The 14629-nt window shown below is 37.1% G+C and overlaps 1 protein-coding gene across 1 annotated transcript in view; it reads left to right on the forward strand.

The window, feature by feature from the left end:
- Positions 1 to 11801, forward strand: part of RAB3C (RAB3C, member RAS oncogene family) — a 32522-nt gene extending 20721 nt beyond the window's left edge. The window contains exons 3-4 of the mRNA XM_071730931.1: positions 6801 to 7043; positions 10255 to 11801. Coding sequence (XP_071587032.1) covers positions 6801 to 7043; positions 10255 to 10489 — 478 coding nt within the window. The 3' untranslated portion in view covers positions 10490 to 11801. The remainder of the gene's footprint in view (positions 1 to 6800; positions 7044 to 10254) is intronic.
- The last annotated feature ends 2828 nt before the right edge of the window (positions 11802 to 14629 follow it).

Consider the following 14629-nt stretch of genomic DNA (forward strand, 5'->3'; position numbering starts at 1 on the left):
TAATGCTGTCGATATCTAAAAAACTCGGTTTTCCTGCATTATTGGCTAAGGCCTATGGGAGCAGGGAGCACAGCATCCTAAGAAAAATTTCTTTTGCCTTCACTCTTAAAAAAAAAAATGAGTATTTCCTAAAACAAACTTCCTGGACAAAAAAAAAAAAAGAAAAAAAAAAAGTCATCTATAATGATAGGAAAATATTGCAAATACATTGCTTAATGTTTTTAATTACAGTTTTCTATAGTTTTCAGACGATCGCTCTGATTTACTGTCAAAAATTTATTCATGCTTTTTTGAAATCAGGAAGGACAGCTGTCACGTTTTCATGACATTTTTCGTTCTTTCCTATTTTCGTTTTCTTAAACTTTCTTAAACACAGTTGTGGAGCTGAAATTATCCATATGTTGTTCTTGATCCTGCTTCTTCACATTTGATATATTCGTTCACTGTAGATGTGCCATTTTCTTAGATATTTGGAAGCCACCTATTATGAAGGTGTTCATCCAACTGTCCTCAGCTACATCAAACCATGTTAATGCTTCCAGTGGTGAGACTAACAGGAAAAGGGAAAAAAGAGTGCCTGGAAGGATTCTCTCATGGTACTCCTTGTCTTTCTTGTCTCTTTCTTTCCCTTTCTTTATGTGTTTTTGTTTTGTTTAGTTTGGGGGTTTGTTCTGGTGGTGGTGGGATTTTTTTTTGGTTTTTTGTTTTGTTTTTTTTTTCCAGCTGCTATGGTAGTTGATTAGGAGTACTGTCGGCAAAAACTAGGCATGACTTTTTTGCAGCACCATAGATTGCAGCCCTTCAACAGCAGCTGCAGCCTGGTAAAAACATCATGAATGTGACTGCAGCTTCTCCACAGCCCCACCCCTACAAATAAGGGCTAGGGATCTAGGGATTAATTTCTTCTCTTCTTTTTAGTCTGAAGGGCTGAGTTTCCTTCCTTAGTTTTATTACCTCTCCTTTCTCTTTCGCCTCTTCCTTTCTTCTGCTAGCAGCTCTGCCTTTGATTACTCCGTTACTCGGAATCTGATTTCTTCACAGAAATTATGAGATTGTTTTTACTGTCAATCACTGGTAGTTTTGAAAGGACAATAGCTGTGTGAGAGGCAGACAGATAGAGATGTGAGTGAGTATATCCAATTTCATTGGACCTTTGCCCTCTGATCAAGCAGGAAAAGTGCCATTAAAGTCTTACATTATGCTATACTTAACTGCAAAATGAACAAGGCAATGTAACCAAGTAGTAGTAATTATTTTCAAAGCATAACTTAATACTATTTAGAGCTAGCCTGCAAATGAAGGAACTCTTAGAATGTCTTTTATCAGACCATCACAAGACCTTGACCATTAAACTGAGACATTCACAGTGAAAGCCTTGTAATTAATTTTTCATACGAAAAGAAGAAAAAAGAAAAAAAAAAAAATTAAAAAAGTCTATTTTTTTCTGTTCCGTTTATTGCTTGAGCTCTGCCAAATGCACACAGATAGTATCATGGCACGAACAAAGTAACTTCTGGAAATTTCATTTTCAAGGAATTCAGGAAGAGTGATTTAAAACAGACCTTAAAACTCTAACGGTAGTAGATTCCAGCTGACTTACCATGGTCCTTGAAGAACTGTGTATTTCAGCTTCTTAAATGTTTTTACATGTCTGGTACAAATCTAGCAGACACGTAAAAACATTGCAACCTAGTTCTTTGTGGTTACTAAAGTATTCCAAGCTCCAACGTCAAGGAGGAGTTTGCATCAGGGAATTTTTAAAATATGCAGGCGTTACTGGTACCTCCTGTTCCCAACCCCTGGTGATATGCTTAGCATAATTAATGCCATTCTATAAGGTAAATAACCATTGTGATCAAGCCAGTCACATATTCATTCACTTTTCCCTCCTTTTATCACTCTCTGAAGGTCTTGTGAACTAAGCAAACAAATAAGAAAGTTTTATTTTTCCCCCTCTCTACTGACCCTAAAGTTTCAGGGCACTTCCTTCCTCACTAGCCTTGAAATTGTCAGTCATCCAAACAGCCAGGTGGTCATGACCCCATCATAAAATAGGAAAGTACAACACCCCGAGCACTGTCTATAAAACTATTTCCAAGTCCTCCACCACTGCCTTCATCTTTTGAGGATTGAGAGATGCATCTTCCTTTTTTAGGATTCTTAAGTCTGGATTACTATTTTTTCATTTATATAGAAAACCATATATTAAGATATGACCTGGTCCACAGAGTGTACAAGTTATTAGAAATTTTATGTTAAGGACTAACTTATAAGAAATCAAAAATTAAGTCGTAACATAAATATTTCAGAGTGTAGATCGTACTACAAGAAAAAATAAGAGGAAATAGCTTGTTAATGCAAATAGTAGGCTCTACTTCTACAAAGTGCTTAAGGACCTTCTCATTCTGGAGGATAAGACAGAAATTCTTCCCTTTGGCTTTATGTTTTTATTAAATATACTTTACCAAAAACATACTTCAACAGCACCTAATATCTGCAGATGTCGTGGTACTCTTGCAGAACTGGCAATGAAAACAGTTAGCCTTGGAGATTATAAGCTTCTTATAAAAACTCCCCAAGGGCCTCAATGGAGGGATAGCCACTGAACAACTGAGAAAGATATCTGAGGTGTAGGTTTGGAATCTGAGAGTCTGGAGCAATGCTTTTTCTAATACTTAAACTATCCCTCCCCACACAAAGCTGGGTATCACTCTACAGTGCTTAGTTCATGTAGTATAGACTATAAATGCAAATTATCCCTGCAGAGTTATTGCAGTTCTCCCTGAGGCAAGATCCAGCATTAATATCCTCAGCTATTCAGGGACGGTCATTTTATGGGGTCAGATTGTGGTAGCTCAGTGATCACCTGACAGGTATCTGTACATTAGATCCTCAGCAGGAGATTTTGAACCTGTAATTTCAGTGCAGTTGAGGAGAGGGAATTTGAAGACAAAGGGTCTGTGCTCTTGGAAATACTAAGCAAAGTAGAGAAGCAGATGTGTTATATTAGGTTGTCTCTGACTCTTGCATGCACAATAGGAATACTAATCAACCCCTTTAACCTTTTGCTGCCACTAAGATTTTTAAATGCAGCTAAAATTTGCTTCACCCAAGAAATCATGAGAACAGTTATATCTGTCCAACATTCACAGCAGGGAAGGCTTTCACTAGCTCTCTGATGCATCCACATCTTGAGAGGAACATACTACAAGGGGAAAAATAAATCAATGTGTTTTGTCTTGAACTTGCACTATAAATACGTACTATAGTGGTGTTTTCATAGCAAGTGACGAAGCATTGTATCAATTTAAACTGGTAGGGAATGGCTCCCTTTGAAAAATGTAATACTGACAAAAGTGATATCACACAGACAAATCTCCACGATGTGCCCCGTTTTTTGATGTATAGCCTTTCAGATGTACGCAAGAGACCAAAACTAGCATCTGACGTATTTTTTCCTGTTGAGCCTGGACGGCAAATATTGGATCCTGTAGGAAATTCATCTAAGTTGAAAAGGCAAAGCGTACTAAAGGAAGAAAAAAGAAAAAAAAAAAAATCCCCCCAACAAAACCCGAATAAATTCTGTTTCAAAACAAGTCTTAGGAATTAACATGACTCGAGCAGTTTGCAGTTTCTGCTGCTAGTCACTAATCACTGAGAGAAGCATGCATATATTACAATTGCCTTGCTACAAAAAAGATTTTAAATTACATGGTCCTTGAAGAACTGCGTAGTCTCAGCCTCCTCCTTATTTGTTACAGATTTTATAATCTATGGCTTTTCTAAGCTCTAAAACCACAGATGCTGAGCACTTTATATAGCATTTCAAGTTATCTAAGAAGATTACTTTGGTTACTTTCTAAGTAACCAAAAATATTCAGGAAATATTGCTTTTAGCTGAAAATCTAGCTTAACAGTATTTGTTAAGAGAGATTTACATTGTGAAAGTCATCGGTGTTTAAAATGACTTCTCAGTCTCCATGGAAACTCTTACTGCAGTGGAAGCTTAGATAAATAAAAAAAAGCATGAATACAATTTCTAGAGAATTCTGGATTTATCAGAGGTTTTTAAAGGGGTCAGCCACAGTAAAACAGTCTTCTAAATCCCGTGTGTTTCTAAGAAAAAAAAAACGTTAAGTTCTTTAAGTTTTTAAAATTGAAGTGATTATTTAAGTTTCTTCAGTTTTGTCCTTCCAGACCTCATGTTTGATAGGTCGCAAGCTCTTCTGTTAAGCAATCTGTACAAGAGGCCTTGAGCTAAATCTTAATTTTAGGCAGTAGGCAGCTGAGCAAAGGGGTAATATAGAACTGCCATTCTCTTAAAGACACCAAAAGTGCAGTCCCATACAGCTAACTAGGAGTAATGACAAGGGAGAGCAAATTATCTGGAACCATTTCCCCTAATTTTGAGAAGATCGCAAAATCCCAAATGGACACAAAGAAGGTTTTAAAGATGGGGTGTGAAAAAAAAGAAGTACGTCCTCCAGGTCAGTCAAGGAGAAGCACAGGTGTTTGTCAGAAGTTGCAGTTATGTTGGAAAAATTGATATATTGATAATAGAGAAGGAATGGAAGGTGATCAGATATCCTTCAGAGCTAGCTTGAAGTCAGCTTCTGCAATATTTAAATGGGAGCATCTTACTGAGGGGTACAGTCCTAATATAGGTATCACAGCTCTTCGGAAGGTATCAAAGGAACCAGCAGGGGCTAAAAATCCCATTAACCAGAGGGAGCTGAGTGAGGGCTGGTGAATGAGGCAGCATGGATCACCCTTCCCCCTCCCCAGCTGCTTGAGCTGTGCTGTTGCAAACTTGACTTTATTTGTTATTTCTGTTATTGATCTTTACTTAATTCATACACTCACTCATTCTGATTTTCCCAGTCTCCACTGCAGCTCTTCTAAAAGAATTTCTCACTTTTCTACTACTTTTCCCTTGTAGAGAAAAAGGTTTTCTGATGTGTAGCAGTCTCAGCAAAATACAGTCTATTGAGACCAGTTTCTAGATTTTAATTTCTTTAATAAATTTGTTGCAGACAGTGACTCACAGTGAAATGGAAGGGCAGTGTTGCTTATCCTCCAGGAGCAATTTAAATCCAGAGCAACCTATTCTATTCTATAAGTCACAGGAATCTGTCTGTTCAGCCAGAACACATGCCAGAGCTTGCTAAGCTTCCTGGAGCACTGGCATCCTTGACATTGTCAACGGAGATTTAGGCTTCCATGGGATAGGTTTCAAGAATATAACTTTGTCAAATTTTAAATTCCAGAAAAATTGTAAGACAAAATGTCATGTTTACAGTAAAAATACGTCAAAATGTGTGCCCCTGACCTGTATAACATTAGAGATTAAGAATGAAAATAAAATATATTGAAGCTCCAGACTTTTATTGCTTTGCTTCAGAAAAAGATGATATATATAAAATGACCTAAAGAACATCTCTAAAAATCAAGTTGTCATTTTGGTACCATGATGTGAACTTAGTATACATTAGGAATTCAGCCTAATACCAGTTTCTTAGTATTGGATTTTTCGGTTTCCATTTTCTTCCTTCATCCGTGTTAGTTGTATTTCAGTTGGTGAGGTTTTGGCTTTCCTTTCTTTTGCTCATTCCCCAGTTATTGTTGCCAAGCAACAGAGACCAAATTCCCTCAGAACAGTTCAGACTAGATATTAACTGGTGTATGGTCTAGGCAGGTAACCTGGTTACCTCTGGGATTTGATGTCACGTCTCTCTGTGGTGCTGCTTTGCATTGTATCACTGGGATATTCATACTACCTAGCAGAACCCTAAATACAGTCCATGTGCTCTCTATCTGCATTTATTTGTATATCATCCCTACATTAACTTTCTATTTTCAAATTTCTGTGCCCTGGAGGTTATTGGATGATGAGAGAGGTAGATGTAATCAGTGTTACAAAGTTCAATTGTTAATGCACTCCATTAAAGACCCTACAAGAACCGAGTGCTAGTTATAACAGACTTCAGTCAAATATGCTATGTAAAATGTCAGTTATTATAAACATAAAACAAGCCTCTGGAGCTGAAGTCATGAAAGACAGTCTAATGGAGACTACGTTGTTTACCTAAAAAAAAAAATCTTATATTCATTATGGATTTACAAAGAAGATAATGTATTGGATAAAAGATTTTTGAAGTAAAAAGACTATTCTAATCAGGATTAGAGCCTAGGAGTCCTGCTGCACAAAGATATATACATAAGATATACAGTTTGAACATAACTTTTGTACACACTATATTAATAACACATACCATTATCCAATGTTTTTTTTATTTTACTGTCAGGAAACAATCTTCTGAGACAACCAGGCACTCTTATTTGAAATAACACTGCACAGAAAGCAAATTCATGCACTATAAAGAAAATTATTTGTATGTTACAATAGAAATTTAATATAATTCAATGAAGTAGTCACCAGAGGATTCTGGATGAGAAGACACTTCTGTATGCAAGGTAAGAGCAGATAGAATTGGTGGATTAGAAAGAAATAGAATTCTTTCTTATGAATCTCTCTCATGCCTACTTCCCATTTTGGGTACCATGCAGAAGAATTACATAGCTATCAGTAATATATCAGTTCTTACTCTTTTATGTCAAATGCAGACCCAGAATTACAACTATGGTCATGAATTATAACTAAGATACTTACATAAGAATAAATGTCATAAAACATGCAGAGAATATCTGCTCTCACATCTCTAGCTGCTTTCTCCTATTCCTTTTTGTCCTGGTTTGGGCCAGGATAGAGCTAATTTTCTTTCATGTAATTTTATTTTCAGCTATGTCTCTCAAGTAGCTGTAGTTGCTGAAACTAACTGCAAGCTTCTCAGACACTGGCAGCTTCTAGGACTGATAACACAATGTTTACAGATAAGACTAGAGAATGCTATGCAAGAACAAAGGCCGCTGTTCAGTTCTGAGAAACATCTTGTGCTCCAGAAAGAGAAAGGGAGTAAAGGGGTCACACCAACAACCTACGGTGTAACAGAGCAGATAGGTGACCAAACGAAGTGCTCCATCCGGTAAGCATCATACTCAGTATAAATTTGAGTGTTCACAAGGCTCAAGTTTTTCTTCATCCTTGACCAGCATCCTGGGAGAATTCTATCCATTTGTCTGCCCGTGGTCCAGATCTGTTGCAGCCTGAATCTGTGTGTTCATCTGTGTGTGCGAAGCTGAGGCCAGCCTGGGACATTCCTGGGAAGGGCCAGAACGTGGCTTCCCTTCTTCTGAGTCCTCAGTTTGGGCTGTCCTCTGCCATCATGCCTCTGTTCTCCTAGGGACTTGTGGACATGACAGGCTGACAGCTGCTGCCATAGACCTAGAACCAGCTAGGACTAGCATATTTTCTTGAGTTCTCCCTCCTGCTTTCATCTCTCTGTGCTCCTTTGTGGATGTGCAGAGGAGATTTTATCACATAATTTCATGGGACAAGATAATTTGCACAAGATTGAGATTATAGCAGTGCTTTTGTTTTGCTCCATCTACTTTGATTTCAGAGTCGCAGATAATTCAGCCAGAAGGCTCTGACTGTATCACTATCTGAGTATATGCCTACCCAATAGTCCTGGTAATCTGCCCCCAGAAGAACACACAGATTCTCCACCATTGCTCTCTGGAAAATTATTTGAAGCTCTTGCTTGTTCAGAGGTATAGCGTGACACTGCTGCACAAAGGTCAGTCTCCCCAGTCTTGAAAGTTTTCTTTCTTCTGTGGTTGGTTTCAGTCTTCCTGTTAGAACCAGGTTCTTTATAAAACGGATTCATCTATAGACCTCAAGTAGAGTTTTACCTGAGAATAATATAGCACTTTAAGCATCTGAACTTTTCCCAGAAGATAATCTTCTTTAACATAAATCTCTCACCTCCTGCCATTTCTCTGTCATGAAGGTGCATTTTTCTATGCTTTATACGCAGAAATTATTATAATCAGAACTCTCATTTTTGTGGCAGACTTTGAGAGAGGTAACACATGATAATAGTGTCTTTGATGCTTATCGTGTTGTGTTCACCATTTTCTTTGAAACCTGTGTGCTCATAAGAGATGAGATGGCATTGCTTAGGTTTTATTCTCTACTTCAGCAAACGACAGTTAGATGTTGCAGCAATAAAAAAAACGTTATATCTTTCTAAGTTACTAAATTATTAGCTAAATCTCTTTATATCTCATTATTATCTTTTATTGAACTGAAAAGCAATATTTTCAGAAGAATATTTGGTGAACTAACAGTTATTTTAAGGCATTTCTTAAGAACACTGACATTGAACAGGAGTTGCTGTACTACTAACATTTTCTTTGCCTTTTCATGTCTTCAATCTTCCTGAGACTAAAGTTCTTCTTTACTATTGCAATGGTATGTGTTTTGGATCAGCCAGAAGCCTTTGTAATTTGAACGGTAATATATGCAACGAACATCGAAATCTCCTTTTTTAATGTGCTGTGTGTTGCCTCTTATGAACTCTTGTGAGAATCAAAATCTAGTGAAGTCATTAGTGGAAACATATGTCAAAGAAAACATAGCAGAGACAGGTTTATTGTATTTATTGTATTCTTTGAATCCAAGCTCCTGCTGATCTGCGTTTGGGTGGGGACAGTTACCTTTAACCTGTTCTCGTGATATTTCTACAGGTTTTATTTATTAATGATTTCTTACATTTAACATTTGCAGAATATGCAAGTAATTCCTCCTATAAAGCCTGATGTTTTTTCTATATATTTTTGGTTTTGAAATGTCTTCTGTTTCCCCCGATATAAGGGGAACAATTTGACACCCAAGTCATAATTATACTAAGCTTAGCTCCTTTAGAGCCCTTATTGTACTAGAACCTTTACATGATTGAGCTGCTATTTGCAAAGTTGCTATGGTAACAAATGTAGTGCTGGTTTAAAAAAAAAAAAAAAAGAAAAATCTATTTTGCTAAACCACAAATTCCAGAAAAACTCAGTATGGGAGAATGATTCCAAAAGAACATTTCTGCCATATCGTGTAAGTGGTGGCCAATCCCTTTGAGCCCTTTTCTAATATCTTGAGTAAAATGTTAGGTTTACAGGGAAGTCTGACCTCTGCTTTGGTAATAGTACCTTATGATTGACTAGTTAAATTATTGTAAAGCGTATTTAAAATAGCAAAAATCTTTTTTTTCTGAAAAAAAGATCACAGGACTCCCAAGGGAACAATCTGTAGGAAAAAACTCCTGGGCTTTGCCTCAGTTTCTTTTTGGCCTTTGTGATTAATTAAAACCACGGTAATGGCAATGTGACCTTTCCTCTTAAATTCCTCTGCTCATCACTGCAAATACAGCATGTATGGCTTTAAGGTGCTTTGACGCCTCATGCCAGACATGGTAGCATGTCCAAGGCAAAAGGTGAGTGCTTTTAGACTCAGCTTGCTAGACCCTGGATTGACTTCAAAGAGAGGTACTGCTCTTTGTTACAGTGGGGTAACCTGCAGCAGAAGTCCTGGATGGCCCTGGAGTCAGAACATGCAGCTCTCTTCCCTACAAAGTAATTCTGACTATCAGCAGATGTTTTTCTTTAATCTGTTATACCGTCTCTAAACATTTGTAATATTTATTCACTTCAATAGGAACTATTGGGAAGAGCCACTCGTGGTCTCGACTTCCTCTATTGGGAAGACAGTAGATAAGGGAAAGTGACATGATGTAGTGACAGCACAATTTAATTCAGCAAATGAATTGAACACAAAAGGCACATAGAAGATACTGGTGCATCTTCTACACACATTGTTATCATGTTCAGGCAGCACTTCAATATTTTGGATTTTCTCTGTTTCAGCTCTGTTCTGCCTTACTTGACCATATGATTCTCAGGCTTTGTCTTTGCAATTAATCGGCTCTGCCGGGTCTCATTCAAATCATCATAAGTGGTAGGAACATGGTGTTCTTTGAGTTCTGCTGCCCCGAGCGTCACCCAAATTGCCTAATTTCAGGAACTTATGGAACATGCCTCCGTTGATAATGAGCAATAAAAAAAAAAGTGAAGATAGTACTAAAGGCGCAGAGCTGAGGCCTTTATAGAGAAGCACTTCAGAAGTGTAGAATATCTGAACATAATTACTCAAATAATTGCAAGATGAGTGAGAAGGTCATGGGGAGAAACATCTACAAAATATTTCATAGCAAAAAGGAAAACAACCAGAATTTTGGAATTTTATCCAGGCACATTCTTCTAGGAAAAATGCTCTATATTTCTTTGAAACTGTCCCACAGACAGGATTTCTGTGAAAAAATTTATTTGGATCTTATTGTTTATTTTCTTAGGATTGGAATTCTTTGAAACAAGTGCCAAGGACAATATTAATGTCAAGCAGACATTTGAGCGACTCGTGGATATCATCTGTGACAAAATGTTGGAAAGTCTGGACGTGGATTCCACCATTGCTGCAAGAAAGCAGAACACACGACTAAAGGACACTCCTCCTCCACAGCAGCCCAACTGCGGCTGTTAATGCAGCTCTCAGCAAAGGCAGCTCCAATATGTTCTGTTGCCAACAGATTAATAATGGTCTATCTGCCTTTGTTTATACCGTCTTACTAATTTATTTTGGACAAGCCTTTTATTTTACATCAGCAAATGGCTGATTATGGGGATAAAGATAGAAAAGTTGGTAGTTTGAAAGGATGATCCATTTCTTAGAGTCTAAGTATTGCATAAAGGGTGACTATTAGTTTCCCTTTTCTTTTTACTCTTCTATATTACACTTAATTAAGCTGGTGCCGTGTCCTCAGACCACATATGCCTAAAACTGACTCTTGCTTAATCAGTTTCAAATTATATATTTGAATCCTTAGGCTAGTGGCCAAGAAGTTTTAGAATAAGCTTCCTGATGTCACTTATATTTTCTCCTGACTGAAAGTCAACTATTCCTCCTGAGAACCAACTCTCCGTTGTGTCCAGATGATTTGTACAAGAGACACTTACTGGAGTGTATAGAAGTTTGAGATTTAGTTCCTAAATCAAGCCATCAAACTTTTCTCTGAGATTCCAAGATTTAGGTATTTCAGTGCAGACCTTCAAAGGTACTAGTTCCTTCATCCTCCTTGGATAGCTACAACTCTCACATTTCTATGGCTGCTGCATGTCTATCTAATGCCTTTTCAAACTGGACAATTTCTCATTCCAGCCCAGTAGTTCCTACCCTAATAGTGGAGGGCTGATCAGTCATTTTCATTTCTATTCTCATGAGCTGTTCTTTATTACCCCTGACAGAAGGAAATCTGTTATGCTCAGCTGTTCATACAAAACCCTGTCTTGTCATGTTGCTGTCAGACCTGCATAAAGTTTTCATGAATTTCAGCTCCCATGAATTCACTGAGAAAACCATCACCACACCAGCTACAAATGCTGGTATTTTACTCGGACCTATTTCAGAACTGCTGCTGGTATCAGTGAACTGGAGTTCGACCACATTTTTAGTTTGGTGGGGATATCTACTTTTTCAAGACAATCGGAATTTACAAGATTTTTTAAAATTGTAGTAATACTATAAAAATATCCGCATTTCCAGTCTTTTGGTGAATACCTTCATGAGATCAGCACAAGGCTGTGAAGATGGCAGAATTTATTAGTACACAAATTCTTTTTTTAAAAAATGTGTTAAATATTTCACAGTTTTAAAGTACTGCTCTAGTAATTCATGTCAGTTTCTTACATCTGTGCCCAGGGCTATTTTGTATAAATGCTTTATTCATGTCACAGTGACATATTTAAAAGAAATGGCATAATTGAAGGAGCACTAACTGTTTTGTTGTTCCAAGTAGAGAAATCTGACAAGTAGACAAGGCTGACGTTTCTTTGTCTGCTATGGGAAAATCTGGAAGACATAAAATCTGGAAGATTTAAAAAAAGAATCTGTAAGATTTAAAAAAAAAGAATTAACCTAACTTACTACAAACTGCTCACAACTGCAAAGAAGGCCCTCTTATATACATTGCATTGCTTTTTTTGGGGGTGCTTATGTACATAACTTTTTTATGTAACTCCTGGAACACAATGAGTGAAAATGTTTTACATCTTTCACTTTTTTGTTTTTCTTTTTTCTTTTTTTTTCTTTCATGATTCAATAATCCTATGTACTTTGACATAGCAAAAATTACTTCCAAACAAGATATACGGACTCATGTAAAATAAACATGTCATAAGACATTGCTTGTCTGACTTAAATGAATAAATGTTCTTTCTTCAGTGTAGGGTTTTAAACTATCTAGTTGACTTAAGAACTTGTTTCCGCAGTAGACATAGAGACTGGATTTCAGTTGTTCACTTCCATGAAGAGGAAACATTGTCCTCTTTGGGGCTAATAAGCAGCCGATAAGACGCACATTCTTTCCCAGCCTTGATGCTGTCTCCAGATATACTGCTGCTCTTGCTACCGTTCACAGCAGAATGCTGCTAGTTTTGCTGACAGACTTTCATTAATACCATTTCACCCGCTTCGGTTTGGACAACAAATCTTGTAAGAAGTAGAGGAAGCTTTGTGTTAGAGGTTTTCCATCTTTTTCTTGTTATGCACAGTGATTCCTGCTGCAGAAAAAGAAGCAGAAAGACTTAAGACAGCCTCAGCTCCAGCCCTTTAGAAAAAATGTTTATATTTAGATGAGATTTAGATTAGATGGTTAAGGGCAAAAATTTAAACAATCTCATTCTTCAGACATACCCTGTAGTCACTGATTATGTATTGCTGGAGGAAAGAAGCAGGATTTGGTTTGATCTCTGAATACTAGATCACGTATAGCACAGTTCCATCCTGAAAAAAAGCCAGACTGAAAAAAAAAAAAGTTCTATTTTGGTGATGGAAAAGATCTGAATCATTAAACTGTAATCTGCAAGAGGAGATCTAAAATAATTTTCAGCCTCATCATTATTCTTGGTGGAAAAGTACTCGCACATTTTGCACTAATTTTTTGTCACCCCAGCCACAGAAACAGGACTGAATATCATGGAGCCTTGTTGGTTCAGCCACCTTTCTCTTTAGCACCAGAGACCATAGGTTTATTAGCCACGGTTCAAACAGATGTCATTTATATAATAAGGTACCTGGTATTCAATTGGGGAGGGGAAGTGAAAATCCTAACCTCCCAATAACTTTGGCATCATGCATAACGAGCAGAAATGAAAGCTAGAGATTGCTTAGCGCTTCTGGTGATAAATTTTCTTGAGTAAATCTGACATGTACATGCAAGGTAGTGTTAAATTAAATGTCTGCGCGGTAACTATAGTTTAATATTTTGTCAGTAATGTCAGATGTGTCGTGGCTCTGTTGGGCTGTCACGATATGTAACCTATATACTAGTGTTTGTGGAATTCGAATGTCTTAACTGTTGCATGAAAATATGATATAAAAATATGTATGTTTTCTACTTTTAATACCTCAAAACTGAGGAATCATGGGCCAATAAGTGCAATATTTAATTATTTACTCATTGTATATAAACTTGTGCGAATGGGAGAGGTGTCATATATGCGTGATAAGCTGTTGATGATGCCTGTGTGGCTTATGGTTTCCAGTAGATATATATGTCTTGTAGTAAAATTTATGTAGTAAATACTAGTGCAGTGTAAAAGTATTCTATTTTTAAGTAATTTAAATGATTTTTCATATTTGAAACAGTGGTAAAAGACATCTCTATGTTTATTGCAAGTGCATGTCAATTTTACCTTTAGAGTTGTGAGAGTCCTTTTTGAAAACTGTCGTGTTACAATAGCACCAGCGGGACAGCGCTTTCTGTCTGCCTACTTTTTTAAAGCATGTTCTCTAGCATAATTAAAAGAACTTCCTAGATCTCAGCTGTTATGGTGAGTTATGTCTCTATGTCTCTATCTGCCTTTACTGAATAATATTGTGTTGGCATGTGTTTTCTCTTTAAGCTGCTACAGTTAACTCATAATTCTTACATGAAATATTGGAGTACCAAAAACTATTGCAGACAACTCATCAAACTTCAGCTGGTGTCCTGACTGAACATTTTTGGGAACATCTTGAAGGTCACAGGCAAAATGGTCCAGCACAGCAGATGGTGACCTTAATTAGTCACTTCTGCCAATCACGTTTATTAACTTTTCTGTATCTTAAACAGGGAACATACAGCCTTTAAATATATTGACCCAGACTTTTCGCTCAACTATTACATGGCCCTTAATGTTGAACAGCTCCACTATTAGCACTAAAGCTGAAGTATAGATAGAAAAAATGCAACCCATAATCTAATAATGATATTAAAAGGAGACATGCTCTTCCTCTTCTATTAAAATTACATATTTCTAATAGTCTCCAAACACACAAGCAAGACTCTCACTATTCAGCAATCCTCTTAGCTATATTAGGGCTATATTCTTGATGCATCTCTCGTTTGAAAGGAATGAGTCATCTGCCCTGGGAATTTGCTAAATAGAGATGAGGCACTAAGTCTGGGCCAAGGGGGATAACCAGTTTTGCTAAACGGTTTTCATAACATGATTTTCATTAGTACTAACTTAACAGGTACATGCATAGACTTATAGTCTGATCTAATGCGTTATAATGATGTGATAATGTACAAGGTTTCTATAGGTTTGCTGGATATCATGGGGATGGTAATTACAATGACCT

Source organism: Heliangelus exortis, chromosome Z (genome assembly GCF_036169615.1).
Source record: "Heliangelus exortis chromosome Z, bHelExo1.hap1, whole genome shotgun sequence".
Classification (NCBI taxonomy): Eukaryota; Metazoa; Chordata; class Aves; order Apodiformes; family Trochilidae; genus Heliangelus; species Heliangelus exortis.